We start from the raw sequence: 19,703 nt of genomic DNA, 5'->3' as shown, positions 1-19,703 counted from the left end.
CAGAGGAGGCAGCATGGCTGAAAGAACGAAGCAATAAAGATGCCTGAGGAATGGTCAAGAGCCCAGTGGTGAGGGTACCTCCGTCCCCGGAGACCAGTGGACCCGTCAGCCCAAGGTTTCAAATGCTGTGATGAGGAGCTTCCAGAACAAAGTAGATACTGACAGCTGAGGAGCAATGGGAAGGACACAGCACAGAAGTGATGAGGGTGAGAGCAGTGAGAATGGAGCCGAGAAGATGGAACTTGACAGGCCTCAGGACGTGGACCACCTAGGGTTTGGTGACCCTTTGGATGCTTAGCTGGGGAAGGTGAGGAAGACAATGAAGACAAACTCCAGAGTCCTGGTTACCACGATCGTCTGAGCTCTCCAGAGCAGTTAGAGGGAGAAGCGGGGGTATATGTGAGTTTGTGTAATGTTGCCAAACACAAGTCACCCTTTTTGTTTTCCTTTCCAAACTGTCAGGAGCTCTGAGCCAGCTTCCCTTTAATTCATCCAATAAATATTTATCAAGCACTTATTCTACATTAAAGACTGAGCCATGAGCCAGCAATACAACAGTAGAGAAGGTATGGTGCTTGATCTCACAGTCTTTAAAATCTACTGTGGAGCCCAGGCAGGGCAACAGTCAATCACAACCATGCTAGGTCGGGACAGTTCATGGGATGTTGGGATTCCAAGTTGGGCCACCTACTCCAAACTTGGGTGGCAGTAGAGGCTTAGGAAGTGACTTCAAAGCTGAGAACAGAGAGAGAGGCAGGATTTAATAAGACAAGGAGCCAGGAAAGAATATTCCAAGCAGAGTAGACAGCAAACATGTTGGTCAGCAGGTCTGGAGGAGGTGCAGTATGGCTGGATAGAGGTTGGGAGGCGGGGAGCGGATGGAAAAGAGGCCACAGTGGGACCAGATCTTGATGTCAAGTTAGGACCGCTGGCTTAGGCATCACTCTCGGGCCCTTCTCTCATAGCACCAACCCTGCCCCGGCAGCTCCAGTCTGCACACTTGGGAGAATTGTCTCTGGGCACATGGGCCTGGGAGCATCTCCCCAAAGTCTGTGCTAAAGCATGAGTCTGGCCAGTGAGTCAGAACCAAGTTTGGATTTGAAAATGATGACTTTGCTTTTATATCAGATTTCTAAATAGGGAGGGTTTTTTCCAATCCCATCAATGTCATATGCTCTGAGTTCCCCCTTTCACTCTTTCTTTAAAAAAAAAAAAAAAAAAAACCCAAGGCAGCAGGGTATAGCTCAGTGGTAGAGCGCATGCCTGACATGTGTGAGGTCCTGAATTTAATCCCCAGCACTGCCATTAAAAATAAATAAATCTAATTACCTCCACCTGCCAAAAAAAGTAAACAAAAATGTCCAAATTTGATTTAAAAACTATAAATCCACTGCACCTAGTGTTCACAGCAGCACTATTTACAATAGCCAAGACATGGAAACCACCTAAATGTCCATCAACAGATGACTGGATAAAGAAGTTGTGGTATATTTATACAATGGAATACTACTCAGCCATAAAAAATAATAAAATAATGCCATTTACAGCAACATGGATGGCTCTGGAGAATGTCATTCCAAGTGAAGTAAGCCAGAAAGAGAAAGAAAAATACCATAGGATATCACTCATATGTGGAATCTAAAAAAAAAAGACAAATAAACTTATATATGAAACAGAAACAGACTCACAGACATAGAAAACAAACTTAACGGTTACCGGAGGGGAAGAGGGTGGGAAGGCAAAAACTGGGAGCTCGAGATTTGCAGATACTAACTGGCATATATAAAGTAGATAAACATGTTTATACTGTACAGCACAGGGAACGATATCTTGTAGTAGGTAATGGTGAAAAAGAATATGAAAATGAATATATGTATATTCATGTACGACTGAAGCAATGTGCTTGCACATCAGAAATTGACACAGCACTGCAAACTGACTATACTTCAATAAAAAGAAAAAGCTATAAACCCAGAGATCCAAGAAGCTCAGCAAACCCCAAACACAAGAAACATGAAGAAAACCATAGGAAGGCTCATTAGTGATAAGAGGGGGAGGAGGGAAGCATCTGGCAAGAAAAGACATCACACGCAGAGCAACAAAGAGGAGAACAGGAGACTTCTCTTTGATGGAAAACATGCAAGAAGACAATGGAGCAGCATCTTTAAAGCACCGAAGGAAAAAGACCTGCCAACCCAGAATCCAGCAATAGAGACTTTTTCAGACATCCCAAAGCTGAAAGCATTCATTCACCAGCAGACCCAGATGGCAAGAAATGTTAAAAGGAAATTCTCCAAGCAGGAGGGAACAGATACCAGGGGGCAATCGGGAACTACACAAAGGAACAAAGAGCACAGAGAAAAATAAAAACTGTTTTCTTATTATTTATATCTCTTTAAAAGATATTTGACTGTTAGAAATAAGAACCATGTAATACAGGGTTTATAACATATTAGAAAGTACAAATGTATGACAGCTTAGCACAAAGGGTAGGAGGGGAGAGATGGAAGTTTACTCTTCAAGGCTCTTATATGTGAAATGATAGAGTATCACCTACAAGTAAATGGTGATAAGTTAAAGATGCAGACTATAAACTCAAAAGCAACCACTAATAAAAAGAGTTAAAGCCAACACAGAAGTCCATTTTAAAACATGCCAAAAGAAGACAGAAAAAGAGAACTAGAGGAACAAAGAATAGATGAGACAAATAGAAAGAAATTGCAAAATGATAAACTTAACTCTATCAGTAGTCAAACCTACAGAAAAATTGCAAGAATAGTTACAGAGAACTCAGGTATTGTCTTCATACAGATTACCACGTTTTAAAGTCACTTCACATTTGCTCTATCACACTCTTTACATATGCGGGCAGATTTCCTGAAACTTCTCAGAGTATATTGTAGGCATCATGCCATTTTACCCCTGTACACTTTCATGTGTTTTTATTTCCTGAGAACAAGGACCTTCTCCTACATAACCACAGCCAAGTTACCAAATCCAGGAAATTTAACAATGATGCAATACTCTCATCTTAAAAAAAAAAAAAAAACCAAAACCCAGTACATTTCATAATTTCATCATTGCCCCAATTGTGTTCCGTAGACCAACTTTTTCCCAAGTCAGGATCTGGTCCCCATGACACATGGCACTGAATGGTCCTATCTTTTCAACAGGCAACTGCTCCTCAGCCCTTCTTTGTCCTGCTTGACCTTGACATTTTTGAAGAGCACAGATCAGTTGAGTTGTCTTTGTTGTTTGGTCTGGTTTGGTGTAAGAACATCCTTTAATTTGTGGTTCTCCGATAATTTTTTTTTGTATTCTAAATCAGATCACAATGCTGTCCTCCTTCCACGGCCCCTGTGGGAGCCCAACACTTGCACTCCAGTTAATTGCATTCTTACAAAGCCTTTCCTGAATTAAGAAATCAGTCCAAGGAGGGAACATATAGCTCAGTGGTAGAGCACATGCTTAGCATGCACGAGGTCCTGGGTTCAATCCCCAGTACCTCCATTAAAAAAAAAAAAAGTTAAAAACAATGCATAAAAAAATACAGAAATTAGGAAAACTACTTTAAAAAACAGAAAAAGAAGTCAGTCCAAGTCTACTAAGTTAATTATATGTGAACTAGGATCTGAATTCTGGCTCCTGGTTTCCAACAGTCCAAAAACCATACTGCTTCCAGCTTAATAACAATCCAAAGTAGAAATTATAAGTAGCAAGAATAAGAAATGCATCAACATAATATAGTTTCACTATTTCAATTTTCTAAAATGAGTGATTTTGTAGAAGGAAAGTGAGGCTAACTATAAAAATAAACACTCAGCTATTTCAAATGAATAAAGATTTGAGGAAGGCAGTTGGGACAATAAACTGTGATTCAAAAAGAAAGAAAGAAAGAAAACCAAACAAAAAAGCCTTTCCTGGTCTGGCCTCTGCCTTCCTCTCCACCCACATTGTGCTCCAGCCACCAAGAAGCACTAGCTTGCTTTCCAGCTGGTTCTCACCTCAGGGCTGTTGCACATGCCATGCCTGCTCCCGCTGCCATCAGCCCTCATCCTCCTCTCTCAGTTCACAACCACCATCTCAGAGGCCTCTTCCCTCCGCCAGAGCCAGGCCCTGCCACGTCTGATTATTTCCCTCAGTGCACTTCCCACCAGCAGAAATCACCTTGTTTGCTTACCAGCTTTCTACTGAACTGAAAGTCTTGGAAGGGCAGGAATCTTGTCTGTCTTGTTCACAGATGTGTTCTCAGCACCCAGTATGGTACCAGGCATATAGGCTCTCAGTACACATTTTTGGAAAGAATGAATGAATGGAGGGACGGACAGGGGAAGTCAAAAAAGAGAACGAGAGAAGGGGAAAGAAACGTATTTCAGAAGAAAAGAAATCCCAGTGACATCATTTAACACCTGCTGAGAGTTTTCCATACGCTCAGCATTCTTCTAAGCACCGTGTGCTTGTATTAACTCACTCATGGGGCAGTCAGAGTCTTAAGTCACAATTCCTGAGACCCTAGACTCTCCATCAGTAAAATGAGGAAGACCTGACACGCTGGGAAAATCTGCGCAGCTAATCACAGCCTCTGAGGGACATGAGGAAGGATGTTCAGGCTATCAAAACAGACTTCTACAGAGGGTGAGAACCATGCAGATCAGTGGAGACCAGTCATGGGCGGCCACTGTGGTGCTGGATGCCTCGCTCTCCTTCCAGGGAGGGACCCTTAGGGTCACGGCAGGGGGCTCCAAACACCCCATTTTTACCATACGATCCTACCTCCGGGACTGAGAAAATATGCCAGGAAGCAGAGAAAATGAAGGAGGAGCCCAGAGCAGCGGGGATGAGGCTGGAGAACTCGTTTCCCTGCTGCTTCAGGCCATCCTGGAGGCCAGGCTTCTCTCCTGGCCCTGGTTTCCCCAAACACCCTATGGCCGCCAAGAGTTTTCCTTGCTGACGCCAACTCGAGCTGGTTTCTGTGTCTGGAGAGTGTCCGTTGATGTGGGAGGGCTGTCGTCAATGGCTTGGGGAAGTCCCCACCTAAGGGTCTCGGTGGGAAACGGAGAAGTTGAAAATGTCACTCACTTTCCTAGCATCCCTTGCAGCTGAGATGCTCGCACACATGACCCACGTTCAACCAGTTAGACGTTATGCACCATGAAGGGGGGCCGAGGGAACTGGTTTCAGTGGTCACTGGCTGCAGCCGCATCTTCCACCCAGCGTGGCCAGTGGCAGCGGTGCACAGCGGGGCCTGTGTGACGGCAGTGGCGTCCCTGCCCTGCTCGGGCTGCACCGTCACTCAGCCTACTCCTGGGACGGAGGCCTCCCCCCAACTGTCACTGCTCAGTACCTCGTGCCTGCTCCCTAGCTCTCCTGACACATCTGTGAACCACCTGATGGGATTTCAATAAATTCCCTTCCTGCTCAAGTCAGCTGAATTGGCTTCTGCGGGCTGCAACTAAGAACTCCAACGAATCCAGTTACTTTCCGCAAGAAAGAAATTCAGTTACTGATTCAAGGATCTCAGTCTTGCCTGAGTTTCCCGTACGAGCCTATTACGAGCCTCTCCATGATCCCTCTTCCCAGCCTCAAATGAATACCGTCCACTGAGCCCAAACAGCGAGAGCCAGACTGAGGTCGAGCCCTGGGGCAGAGAACCTCCCGCTGGACCTTATCTTTTGGGGTCCAAATATATGTTGCAGAGGCGGCTGCTGGCCCATGTCCCACCCTTGTGTGAATCAGGAAGAGCCTTGGCCGTCAACTGGGGATGCCTTGTGTGGGAGTAGGCCCATGAGAAGGCCCTGGTAACACAGCTCCTGCGTGGCCCCCTGGGCTGGGGGTGAGGAGAGTGCACTCAGCACATGGACTGAGTCTTTATTTGGTTTGGATTCAGCAGGAAAGCCAACTTGGAAGGCATGGGCTTTATAGAAGCTTATAAGCTGAATGAAGCACAGAATCTTAGTGGTCTGCCACCTGGATTCCACAAAAGGGTTTCCAGGGTGGGGGGGTCTTGAAACACCCTGAAATTTTATATAAAACATGCTTGCCCCAAAGCTCTGTGTTTTCTGCCACGTACATACACAAATAACAAAATGTAACAAAACCACCAGTATGGTCTAACCTTTCGGTTTACAAATCAGGAAGAAACAGAAGTGTTCAGAAAGGTCACGGAGCTCATTAGTGGTCCAGTCTGAGTGAAAATTCAGGTCCACAGCTCAAGTAACAGAACTCTTTATGCTTGAGGGAGTCAGCGCACGATGGCCCCAACAAAACATCATACGGAGAATTCCACCTTGTCAGGAATGTCCCAGAAGTGGCAGCAAGACCTCAGAGAGAGGTGTCCCCAGGACGAGCGATGCTGTGCTTCCAAACATGAGGCTCCTGCTGCCCCAGGCCCCTTGCCCAGACGCATGTGGGCCAGAACAGGCCTGCGGTGCTGGCAGAGCAGATTCAGGGGCCACTAGGGGTGTGAACACTGTCCCCCTGTGTCTCCCCCCACTGTCTCCTGTCCCACGCACGCACACTTGCAGGCACCTGCAAGGGGCCAGGCAGAGACGCAGGAAACCTGTGGGCTGGAAAGCCACAGGCTGCTCAGCTAATGCTGTAAAACAAAAATTTTTTTTTCAAAGTCCTAAAACCCACACAAATATGCTCGGCCCTCACATTACTACCGAGGCCGTGTGTGGGCGGGACGGCCTTCTACAGCCACACTCACCTTTCTCAGACAAGGCCTCCCCTTCTTGGGTGCCTGTAAGACTCATTTCATTTCATCACTTTTAAATATTGGGGACAGTGCCATCAAACGGTTTCCTCCAGTGGCTTACTTCTAGGATATCCCAGTTTCATTAAAAAAAAAAAAAAAAAAAAAACTTGGGAATTACCATAATAAATAGGAATCACTGATAACACAGGGGCCAGGCACTGTAGTAAGCACCTGACCTTATAATTTCATCTTCACAGTAAGGATGAATACTATTACTGTCCCTATTTCATCGACAGAGAAACTGGGGCCAAAGAGAGTAACTTGCTCAGTCACAAAACTTGAAGGAGGCAAAGTGAGGATTTAAATCCAGGTCTTTTGGATTCCAGCTTCTAAACTCTCAGCTGTTATGCTATGTTAGGCAAAACTGCACTGAGGGAGAGAGGGTGCTGGTTGGAATTTCTGAGAATCCATGGTTTTCGTCCACCCTCTTCAAAAATTCTAGGCACAAATCGAGAAGATGCCCATCTTAAGTTCTAGATCTCCTTCCGGTGAGAATCAGAGCTTCAGAGACTTCGACTATTAGATCCAGAAGAACTACAGAGATCATCTCTTCTAAGCTCTTCATTTTACAGGTGAGGACAGAGAGGCCCAGAGAGGGCAAGCCATATGTGCAGGACACACAGCTAGTAAGTGGTCCCTTGACTTCCAAGTCCAGGAAGCCATCTGCTGTGCTGATGTCTCCAGAGTGGGAGACTTCTTTCCTTTTTTTATTCTTAACCTCATGTTTCAGCTTTATTTCCTTTTTTTAGTTTAAGTATAGTCAGTTTACAATGTTGTTAATTTCTGGTGTACCAGAGTGGGAGATTCTTTATCCATTATTGTATGAAAGATGATTTTAGGGGCACAGAGATGAAACTTTAAATAACATGGATTCTCTTAACGAGAAAAAATATTCCCTTTGACTTCTTTGGTTCTCTGACTAGTTTAAGGATAGTCTGGTTTAGGGGTGACTATGTCTAACAGCTCTTTAACATTTGTTGAACCCCTTCTTTCCTTGAGACAGAATAGACCCTTGGTGGAAAAGCAAAGTATAAGTATCAGCAAGAATATAGGAACATTGTTTTATTTCTTTGGGTTTTTGGGGTTTTTTTAGGTTACCCTCTATTTATGCCAAGTGATTTAAGTTTTCCACTTATACATTCATTTAAATTTCCATTTAAATATATGTATTTAGGTTAAAGAAAAATTAAATCCAAAGAAAAATATTAAATGAATACTTTTCGCTTGCTATAACACAAAGTGACTTCAAAAATAATTTCAGTGAAAACACAACGTGCGTGTAACTTCATAATCACTTGTTAAGCAAACGACCCAACATTAGAAGTAAAACTTGAAAGCACATGACTCTTAAGCACAGTGTGTTCATGTGACTAGGAAGGGAGCATACTACCTGGAGGGTCAGCTCCACGCTCTGTGACTCCCGCTTCACCCCAGCCTGCCCCCTTCCCTCTCAGGGGCCCCCGGGGAGACAATCACGCCACCTCGGAGGAGTGTGACCCGAGGCCATTACAAGGACAGGGGAGCTACGCAAGGCCAGCGCGCTTTGAATGTGGGAGCCGCTCGCAGCCATGGAAGAGGTGCGCCGCCCCCTGGTGGACAGTTTGGAGAATTACCCCTGGTGTGTCTGTATAGGCAAGCCTGTTAACTCACGGCAAGTAGCACCTTCCTTCGTATTATACGTCGGCATATATGTAAACATAGAAATACATTGCCTTTGAATTTCACTTCAAGATATAAAGGAAGTGTTAAAAAAAAATACTTGTTACAGAAAGGGGTGTGTGTGTCTGACAAGGTTGAGAACCACCATCCTAGAGCGGTTAGACCCTCTGCCTGCTTCAGCCCAACGGAGACCACAGAACGAAGTGTTATTTCCTCTGCCTGACCCGACTCTGGTCTTCTTCCGTCCAAATTCTGCCTTCCACCGGGCCCAGGCCTCCCTCCCTCCCTCCAGCTCACAGCCGTCTCACCCTCCTGCTCTCGGCACACTTCCCTGGATTTGAACCAGCGCCACCACATCTGGGCTTCACACAAGTTACTTAACCATCAGAGCCCGGGCTTCCAGCTGTGAAAAATGAGTGCCTACACCCGCGGCCGGTGCCGTGTCTCCGAGAGTCCACGGCGTGATGCAGGTGAAGCACTTAGCATGGCCCTGGCACGGAGTCTACGAGCCATAATGTCAGCTGATGGTGGTGACAGCCAGTCTCCCTTCCACCAACCCCTCACCCCCAATTTTACATAGAGTCTCCATCGTTGTGTATGGACCGATGAAAACAGAGTCAGGATTTTCAGACAACGCTTACCACACTCACCAAGCTGAGAGGGTCCTGAAGACAAAATCTGGACCTGCCACCCACTCTCAGGTAAAAGAGCATTTCCAAGTTAGAGAAAGCAGATGATGAATGAATAAGGAGGAAGGACGTGCCCTCTAATGGCACAGTTACCTAACTTGGGAAGAAAAGCAGATACTGGAAATGGAAAGCAGAGGACCATGGTAATTTTCAAGGAGATGGAAAAAGCCAACTGTTAAACTGAGGCGGGGGGACAGCGATGCCTGGAAGACACAGTGGGAAGGGTCAAGAGCATGAAACACGATAATGCTTATTACTCAAGACAATTCCCAATACAGGGTAAGCAACTAAATGGTTTCCTATAGGCGGAGAGCAGACCTCACTATCAGTAAGTTGCCTGCTGTGGTTGTCAAAGCAGCTAACTGAAGAGCCCAAGGAGAGAGAGTTTCTCAGGTTTACAGCCTTCTCAATTCTGATCACTGAATGCAGTGCTGAAGTCATTAGAAACTAAATAGAACCAGCAATAAAGAATGTGTAGCAACAGATACTTAATGAGCTGCAAGCGGCTCTCCTAATTAAGAAATCTAACATGTCACTAGTTAATGGTCACAAAAAGTACACGTTGAGGGGTGTATGTTTCAGGGAAAACAGTGGCAGCTTCCAAAAGAAGCTGTTAAAACAAACCAGAGGGTTTCAAGGTAAGTTTTTCAAATCAGACAAACTTCTCGTCAGATTATGGATTCTTGTCTCTTAAATACTTCAACTAGTTTTCATATCGTTTTAAGCAAATTCCAAACAACACCAACCACAATATTAAGAAGAGTCTGTTAAAGAACAGCTTTATTAATACAAACTATTAATACATACACACAAACGATAAAGTGCTAAGAAATTTAAATATCGAAGTCGTAGCAAACAGGTGGCAATTCAACATCCAGGGTTGACAGAATGCTCGAGGGAGACTGCAACAGATCTAGAAAACAGGAATTTCTAATTCAGTATCAGCAAATCCTCGTGTCCGTCAACAGAGACAGTTGTCACTTTTAATCGAGAATTCATGTTTTTCCCTTTGTCTAATCAATTCTCACCCCTACTCCATCTACACACACAAACACACACACACACCTCCCCACTTACTTCTTGGAATGTGGCTGTGGTCCCAGAATTAACCCTCATTAGGAAATAAATCCTAGAAGTACCCCAAACTCTATCGTTCTTAGGGACTCAAGTAAAAGCCAACAATTATCACTAGTGTGACTTACAAAACAGCTTAAGTTATTCCATCAGAACAAACAGAAAACATACAGATGACAGCCTCTGACCACCAGTCAGGACCAAGACCTCAAACCTTCTGCAGTAAGGTTTGCCCATCTAAGCTACTGCACGGGTCCTGATCCAGCGTTACCTTTGGATATAACTTAGAATTCTTATTCCAACCAATTTTACTACAGTTCAGCTTATAACCTAAGAAGTTATATGCTCAATTTCATCTTGTGTTCCTTGTATCTAAGACTGTCCAGATTCCAGAATGACTTCATTTTACTGGGCATTAATGGGACTAAAAAGCACTATGAGTTGAGAATAGTTTTCATCATCCTCAAATCTTACCCCTGTAATTTGCAGGATAGGAATTACGTGCAGGCTAACCTTCTGCACAACTCCATCCCCACAATAAAGAAGTGTGATGGCACAGACTGTTCACAGCCCATCTAGAAGGGGCACAAGTTCACTTACTAGACTCCCACGGTGGAGGAGGCATCTTCAGAGGCGAAGGGGGGCCCAGGTGTAACAGTTGCTCCAAGTGTCTCTCCTCGTCCAGCATCATGAGAGGCACTCCATTCAAAGGGAGCTGAGCGATCTGGTGCTCCTCAGGCAGGTCGAAACTCTCAAAATCTGCCGCAAAGAGAAAGCACTTTGTCAGGGAAACCGTCCTTAGGGTGGTCAGTGGACCCCTGGGGGGTCTGAGACCCTTTCCCAGGGCCCATGACATCAAACTAATGTTTTCGTCGTAATATTAACTTCTCCCGCCGTGTTGACATCGGCAATGGTGGACAAAATTGCTGGGCTCTGGCACCTAACAAGGCCGTGGCAATAAACTATTTTGTAGTCACTGTATTCCTCACTGCCAGCCACCTGCAGTGAGAGATGCCTGCTTCACACAGTAGGACCACTTTACCATCTGCGGTAAAAAGTATTGATTTTATCAGCTCTCAACCCTTGAGAATGTGTCCTTTTAGTATTCTGTGTGAGAAAATGTGAAGGACGCCTTTAAACACATCTACTGCCTACTCAGGTATCATGCTGTTCTTGAAGGAAAAAGATCTGTGCGATCACTTCATTTGCAAGCTAAGTTAGGGGCCTTATTCCTGGACACCATTTACTTGAAAGAACTGAAAGGCCAACTGTGGTTACTCAGACTTGGGCATTTGTTGCCCGTCTTCTCCAAGGAACGAAAGCTGTCTGTCACTTCAAGGGAAACAGTGTTTGTTACCAATGATAAGCTTTACGATTTCAAGACAAAAAAAAAAAAAAGACAAGAACTTCAGGAAACTTATCTGTAATTGTTACCTTAACAGCCTTCTAATACTGAAGACTTTTCTAATGAGATCAGTGATTTTATGACTCTGCCTTTGATCCTGCATATTCAAACATTTTTACATTTGTATGACCTACATTTCCCAGCGAACCGGTTATTTCTAAATGATCAATGTGTGATAAACGCAGGATGAAAGATGTTTTCGAAGTGCAAAATGGACCAATGGATTTTATGGTCAGCATACACAACAGTCACCAAAATGGATGCAGATTCCACAATATAACTATATATTCAGAAACAACCACCTGTTGAATTTTAGTTTAATAGCCAAGAAATCTATCCATACTTATCTGAAAAGACTTAAAATGCTTCTCTTTCCTAACTATCTGTCTGCATGAGGCCAGATTTTCTTCATCCATTTCAACCAACAGATTGAATGCAAGCTCTGCTGTGAATGTAGCTGTTTTATGTTAAGTCAAATTAAGCAAATTTTTGAAAATATAAAAGCATGCCATTCTTCTCACTAAATTTTTTTATGTAAGAAAAAACTTTAAGCCATGTACATTAATGTTGGCTTATTGTTTTTTTTAACAAATAATACTTTTTTTCATTTCTCAGTTTTAATTTCTAATACAGGATATGAAAACAACGCACAGAAGTTCTTTGGGGTCCTCACTAATTTTTAAGAGTGTAAAAATCCTAAAACAAATGTAAGAATCACTGTTTTAGGCAACGTTTCCTCTTAAAATCCAAGTGCATTACTGCTTAGGAATTATGTACAACTGCTTTTTCTTGACAGTAACAAAAGAAAGATTTAAATATTGAGTCTTGCCTCTCTTCAAAGAGGTAGAAGAATTGAACAAATTTCTAGAAATATACATCCTGCCAAGACTTAATCATGAAGAAACAGACAATCTGAAAAGACTGATCACTAATACTAAAACTGAATTTGTAATTTAAGAAACTACCAGCAAATAGCATTTTCTCAAAAGCCAAGAACAAAGATGGAGGGAGAACTATCATTGTCTCGAGTGTGTGAAAGGTCTCTAAATCCTAAAGGCTAGGAATTAGTCTATTCTTGTTCAAGCCTGATAAAGCGCAGAATTCAAAAAGGAATTGAGCGATACGTGACTACTTAATTTAAACCACTGAATGGTAGAGGTAACCAACAACAGACAAAAGACCCCAGAGGAAACGGGTGTGCAACATACAGGGCTGACTTCCTTTACCCACAGAGAGCTCTTTGCACACACACAGTGTAAGAAGGTCACACAATCAAGAGAAAACAGAGAAGCAAACAGGAAATCTAAAAAGAAAACCCAATTAGACCAATAATCAAAGATGCTCAGACACTCACATACCCCAATTGAAAACAGGAGATACCCACTACCTTTCTGATAAAGATTAGAGTTTTAAGACATTTGCAGTTAGAGGAGATGGGGGATGCGGGCACCCTCACCCACTGTAGGTGGCTTCAGTCCTCCCCGTGTGCCCTCTGTGAGCTCCGCAGGGCCAGACTCTGGCTTGGTTCCTGGTCACTCCCTCACTAACCTCCCCTGACCATCTTCTCAAGAGAGGCAGAGTCTTAGGGGCCACGTGAGGAAGGACAGACAGTGCTGTCTCTCACCACTTCCTGCCTGGTATCCCCAACCCCTGATGCTCCTATTTGGGAAGGCAACCCAGCATTCTCTCTTTTCTCCAACACAGCACATTATCGTCCTCTTTCCTGGCCAGTGCACGTGAGTCTACCTCATTTTCCTGAACGGTCATCATTAGAATGGATGTACCGCATTTTATCAACACTTAATCACACACCTTTAAGACCCAGCAATCCTCCCTGAAGTTTACTCTCCGGATATACTCGCAAATGCTCAAGAAAAATCTCAGCAATACTAAGTGCAGAATTGTTTTTTAATAAATGAAAGTCAGAAATAACCTGCATGTGTACCGGTAGAATGACTAAATGCTCTTTGGATAAAAAGGGCAAAAAAATCCAACTCGGAAATCTAAAAGCCCCTGTGTGATCTGCCCCATCCCCTCGCCAGCATCATCCTTTCCATTTCCCAGAACAACCCCATCCTTTCACCTGCCTCAGGATCTTGGCACACACTGTTATCTGGTACAGCGCTCCTGCACTGCCCCACCCCTTCTTCACCCAGTTGTCTCCTTGTATCTTCAAGGATCCACTTTGGTGTCACTTCTTGAGAGAAATTGCTGCTCTTCCAGGCAAGGTTCAGGTCCCCAGCAGCCCAGGCCCCGTTTTTTCCCTTGTTCACGCTCAAAGCGAGATGATTCCTTCAGCGCCTGACTTTCCCTCCAAATCCTGTGCTAGGGGGTGGCGGGGGTTAGTTCTTGGTAAACACTGCATCTCAAGCCTAACAGTGCCTAACTTACATGCAGTAGCCTCTCCTCAAATGTGAGTAAATTAAAGCTCGAAAAGCTGGTTCTATAATACAAAATATTTCAGATACATGTAACAGGTTGAAGGAGTGAAAAAGCACGTGTTTTCACTGACCATGTGGATTCTTCAGGCATCATTCAACTTGACAAAAAGCCTACTTCCTAAAAGGCTTGCTAGGAAGACTGTCCACTTTAGCCCTGTTCAGCATTAGTGAACACATCTTACTTCCCCCAGGTGGTAAAGCTTTTGGGAACAGGAACGATGTTCTCCACATCTTTGCCCCCCACTTCCCCTTTGGACCTAAGATGATAACTTACAGATAAACTCACAAGTATATTTGCTCAAAGCAACCCAGACTCAGACGGCTTTGTTCGTTTTGGGTCCTGTGTCATATTCATATGTGTATCAAGTTACAACTGAATTGGATCTTAAGAAGAACTCAAGGCTAAACCATTTGTGCGACCCCAAAAGACAATACCTAGGGGATTGAAGGGAAAGAATTTTTCTATCTCTGGATAGGTGTCATCTGAGGCAGGAACAGAGCTTTTTGCTTTCACGGTCTTCTCAGTGATCTGTAACAAGCCAAGAAAACATGCTTTAGTGATGGTGGAAGCCTTGTCAACTGACCAGTGCAAGAGATCGTAGGGCTTCTTCAAGGCGTGACTGGTTCACCACAGGTTAGGTTTTTTCAGCTTCAGCCTGACTTCTAAGAAACCATAACCCTTGGTTATACGCTTAAACACAAATGCAGGTGAGCAAGTCATTCTAGTGATCATGGCTCAGAAGTGAAGTCTGTGATGTAAGTATTAGCACCTGTTAGCCTAAGTGACCAAGAACACAGAGCAGAGTTAACTCAGAGCTAATCAACTCAGTCACCCAACCTCACAGAGGAGAAAACGGACATGAATTACCCAGAATAGAAGCTAATCCTAGAAGCCATTTTTGGCTGTTGGGAACGTGACTTTCCATTTGTGTGTCCGTCAGTGTTACCTACATTATTTGGTTAATATTTAAAAAAAAAAAAACAGATTGTGTTCCTCAAATACACACACAGAGTAAGAGGCGGCAAAAGACAGCTAAGGACTTCGGAAGCCCACCGTGGAAAACTCCCTAGTCTGGAATTGGCAGGTAGGCAGTCTACGAGGGTGATGGGCCACACAAAACAGAAGCCTGGGTGGTCTCAATTCATTCTTACCTCACACGTGCACACCTAGAGGAAATCCCTACGGAAGGTTTCCCACACTCTCTCACATTATCATTATTTTTGCCATATCCTTGCAATACTTGCATTTAACATTTCTCTTACTCAAGTTTATTTTTTTTTAGAAAACATCCTTGTCCTATAACCACACATCTAAGTCTCCATTTAAGGCCAAGTACTAGTTGTTTCTCCCTAATACACAGTAAACACAAAAACAAATAGTCAAATGAAGTGTTAAGCCACACGCTGAAGTCACCTTTCATAGCCAAGTCCTCTCAGTCTGGGATGCACTGACTTACAGCTTGTACAACACAGAGATCAACATGCTAGCAAGTTACCACCTAAAAAGCTGGTGCTTGCTCTGGAAGAGGGGGAGGACAGTAGCTGCATCTCATCTGTTATATGAGCAATGTGACCTCTTGTAGAGCACCCTCCCTCCCAGTCTTTTTTGTACTTTCAGTAAGTAGATACTACCAGCCAATCTGCTTCAAGATACTTATTAAGAACAGGTGAGGCAAAAATATTCACTAGCTATTTTTGAGACTTCCCATCTCAAGGTACAGAGAAGTCCACGATACCATACGATTCTCTTCTGCTAATCTATGTTAGCTCGCCTATGTTTCCTTCCATTCACACAGAAGAAAGGTAGGGTGTCATCTGAAGAGTCAGAAGTGCTGAAATGATTAAACAGCGTTTTTATAGCCAACACTTACCCTTTTGGTAGAGAAGGTTGTCTGTATCTGTTTGAGGGGTCCATTAGCCTTTACTGATTTTTCTGTAGCTCTGTTGACAGTTCCCAAAGCCTTTCTGGCAGTTTTAGGTAAGGCTGGTGGAGCATCGAACATTTTGCCAACATGTGGTGTTGAAACCTGCGACCTCCCATCTAAAGCTTTGACTGCTAAAGAAAAAGTCTTACCGTAAGATTACTCCACAGTAAAACACCTGTGCAGCTTGAAAGCTGACTGTGCCCATAAACTCGGCCTCATTTTCACTCCCAAAATTAACCCCCAGTTTTGACAGTGGCAGTCATAGGCCTAATAGTACTTCACGTCGGTACCCTCTTAAATAATCTCATTAAGATACTGAAAATGAAAAAGAGACCGGTAACACGCTGCACTAGCAGTGCTGGGTAAACGACTCCAGTAGCCAACAAAAGCACATGAAATGCCTCCCTCCCAGCTCCGGGCCACACCCACCGCTGATTCACACCACCTGTGCATCTGACTGCCGCCTGCATACTTACAAGGCCCAGACCCCAGCTTCAGCCCGTCCTTAGGAGCCACATGGGTGCCTGGTTCTCCATTTTCCTTATCAACAAAGATCAGGGTAGCCATTCCGGATTACCTTAGGGGTGTGAAATACTCATCAGACCCTGGGGGTTAGGGAGGATGAGAAAAGCTAAGGTGTAGCAGAGACCCGACTTTCCGCCCTGGGCACGCCCACGCAAACAAGGACTAAGCAGAGAGAGAAGCCCGATCTTGAGCCAACAGGCACTTCATCCAGCTTTTAACTCTTGAAGTCTGCGTCAGCGACCCTAAATTCCAAGAGTTGGCGGTTTGGGACTGGCACAGGCCCTGGTGCTCATCGCGGGTCGCGGACGCAGTCCAAGGCGGCGGCTCAACCCGGCTCGGTGGGAAATCCCAGGGCCCAAACCCCCAGCCCTGGCCCCCCCCGACCCCTGGTTCCCGGCCCCCACCCACCGTCCGCCTCATACCTCGCCAGACCCCGCCGGACCCCGCCGGCTCTACCACGCGCGCCGGCTCTACCACGCGCGCCCTTTCCACTCACCCACGTAGGGAGCCTCAGCCACGCTCTCCCAAGACTCGGTCGCTAGCAGGCGAGCCGGACTCCGCATTTAAACCACAACTTACGCTCCTATTGGTTCATCCGTCCAGGAGGCGGGACCGGGGCGCGGTGGCGTCTCCAGGAGGAACCAATGGGAGGAAACCTGGGCTCCGCCCCGAAGGCTTTTCCCGGGAAGTTTGTAGCTTGTTTCCCGGGAAGAAGAAAACCAAACCCGCTGACACCTTGATCACGGATTTCTAGTTGTTTTCTGACCTGCTTTTCACAGAGATAGAAGGCGAGTAGGTATGGACTCGAATTCCAAGAAATAAATAATAATTATTATTATTATAATACCAAGATACAGAGTCATAGTGGGTTCTGTTTTGTTTTTTTCCTGAGACACTTGGGTGTCCAAGATGTTTTTAAATGAAAAAGACTGTGAGGTTCATAAAGCCAAGAAGAGGTGATGACAGGACTATTTTTCCTAATGTCTTTAACTAATCAACTATTTTTCCGGAGCGAAACAGACCGGATCAAATTAAAAAAAAAAAAAAAAAAAGAGGCAGCGCTGGAGAAAAGGCATTGTAGTCACCAGAAAAATGACTAAAAAAGATGGATACATGATACTTGTATTTCAAATAGAGATATGAAAAATACATATACAGTCAATATATAGTCAGGTGGCAGGAAAAAAAACCCCATATTAGGTCTAGAGAATACTAGCAAAGCAGAATTAAAAATTAAGAAGAAACGTTAAGTACAAATAGATAAAACGAATCAGACAGCATTCCACTTAGCAAACAGTTGGGTGCTCCACGGGTTGCACAAAATGAAAGGTTTTTATAGGAAAAAGTGTGGGGCATGTGAGCTATTGGCAAAATATAAGAAAGGATTCTTTTTAGGCCACGACATCTTTGCAGAAGGGGGAAGTAACAGTAAAGGTTTTAGGAGCTGATTGCCTCTTCTTCCTCTGAGAGGCAGGATTTCGGATGGAGGATGATGGGAAGAGTCCATGTGACAGATTAACACTTTGATGCTGACCTGGAAATTCCAAATTAGTTGATTTGGTTGGATTAAATTTTTTTTTGTACTGACGTGGAAATTCCGAATTGGTTGATTGGATTACATTTCTTTGGTGTTGATCAGGAAATTCCAAACTGGTTAATTACACTTCTGGGGATTACATTTTCGAGTTGCAATTACATTAGCTATTAAATCTAGGCTTTAGCAAAAATGACTGCATTTTGGGCCTTTGGCTTTTCTCTTTAACAACACTTACAGCTTCCAAGTGGGGATTCTTCATCTCCTGAGGTCATTGTGTGCAAGATTTATGTCCCTAGGATAAGACTTCCCCCTACAACAGGAAGCATTGTGTCTCCCAAGGTCACGCAGTAACTGTAAAATGCTACAACCTCTTTGAGTAACCACTGTTTTCTTACTAATGATGTCTCAAAACCTCTTTGTTATATCCCAGTCTATCACCAGGGATAACTCGCTAAACCATCCTCAATTGATAAGTGCACCTAGATCCTAATCAATCCCAGTTTATCAAACAGCAAACCATCCAGAACTGATCCGTGCTTCCTTAGACCCTCCTCAGAATCCTCCAAGGGAAATTCGAACTTTACAAAAGATTCTTCCCTCCTGTCCAGCACATTCTATAATTCCTCTGGGAGATGTGCTCCCTGGCTTCTGCCTGGTGTTTATAACTAAACAGGCCTTAACACTTACAAGCAACTTTCAGGAATTGTTTTAAGGAGATGAAAATAAAGTATGAGTGGTTCACAGACTACTCATTTTCATACTGTTTTCTGACAACGTTTATTCCTTCAAATATTGCCCTGTAAAATCAAAATTAGTATTTACATTCCTGTGCTCTAGGCTCTGAAAATTCTTAATAGGAAAAAGATTGATCGAGGGAGGGTATAGCTCAGTGGTAGAGCACATTTTATAACATGCATGAGGTCCTGGGTTCGATCCCCAGTACCTCCATTAAAAATAAATAAATAGAAATAAACCTAACTGCCTCCCCAAAAAAACAAAGCAAAAAAAATTTTAATTATGTTATGATGAGATTTCTTATTGAGGCAAGGATGTTAGCTATTTTCACTTTGACATTTGAAAGGAATACATATTGTTTTGAAAAGTAAAAGAAAATGTGACCAGAACAGTTAGCGCACGCACACACACACACACACACACACACACAAAACGGAAAACTCTGCTCCAAAATTACTAGTTATTTTCCAGGATTTTATTTCATATTATACTTTAAAGGAAGGTTGAGATGTCATGGGTATTATTTTTTTCCCACAGTGGAAATCGTTTTATAGTATTTTTTTCCTCTTAATGTAAAATATAATACCACTTTGAGGCGAGGTATCACAATTACTGAATAGGACCTTACTTTCTCCTAGCATCTGGTATTCCCTTCATAGCGACTTTCTAGAGTTATAATCTGTTTGAATAACTTAGTGTCTCTCTCACTCTGTATGATGTAAATTCGAGGACAGAAAGACACTTTCTATTTGCCACGTCCCCAGGGTGTTACACTATCTGGCTACTAATTAATATTAATTTTAATTGCTTTTTTAACTTCACGCATTTCCCCATTCATTTCGTAGCGCTCTAACTAAGCTTAAACTGTTACCTGTTTTCGGTACTAAATTTTTGTTTGTTTTGTTTAAGGAACAACAGTTGAAACTTACAGACCGGAAAACAAGATGCTCAAACCT

General features: G+C 43.7%; 1 protein-coding gene and 1 non-coding gene across 8 annotated transcripts; one reads left to right on the top strand and one right to left on the bottom strand.

Annotated features, from left to right (window-relative positions):
- Nucleotides 1-9,858: 9,858 nt before the first annotated feature.
- PTTG1 (PTTG1 regulator of sister chromatid separation, securin) lies at nt 9,859-17,093 on the bottom strand. Of its 7 annotated transcripts, none has more exons than XM_045513097.2 (6): nt 16,972-17,093; nt 16,427-16,527; nt 15,897-16,078; nt 14,461-14,554; nt 10,780-10,938; nt 9,859-10,018 (listed from the first exon to the last, which is right to left on the bottom strand). In XM_045513097.2, exons 2-6 carry the CDS (start codon nt 16,515-16,517, stop codon nt 9,939-9,941), a joined length of 606 nt encoding a protein of 201 aa, XP_045369053.1. In that variant the 5' UTR covers nt 16,518-16,527; nt 16,972-17,093; the 3' UTR covers nt 9,859-9,938. The 7 variants fall into 7 exon arrangements, with proteins under 7 accessions (XP_045369053.1, XP_010948601.1, XP_010948602.1 ...); XM_010950299.3 differs by having other exon boundaries at nt 15,897-16,081; nt 16,972-17,092; XM_010950300.3 differs by having other exon boundaries at nt 15,897-16,081; nt 16,427-16,555; nt 16,972-17,050.
- Nucleotides 17,094-18,886: 1,793 nt separating this feature from the next.
- TRNAY-AUA (transfer RNA tyrosine (anticodon AUA)) lies at nt 18,887-18,960 on the top strand. The gene has a single exon. It is a non-coding gene; the product is annotated as a tRNA-Tyr (tRNA).
- Nucleotides 18,961-19,703: the final 743 nt, after the last annotated feature.

The sequence above is a fragment of the Camelus bactrianus genome, chromosome 3 (genome assembly GCF_048773025.1).
Source record: "Camelus bactrianus isolate YW-2024 breed Bactrian camel chromosome 3, ASM4877302v1, whole genome shotgun sequence".
In the NCBI taxonomy this organism is placed as follows: Eukaryota; Metazoa; Chordata; class Mammalia; order Artiodactyla; family Camelidae; genus Camelus; species Camelus bactrianus.
The sequence above is the reverse complement of the archived record's forward strand: the minus strand, read 5'-3'. Positions and strand labels throughout refer to the sequence as shown.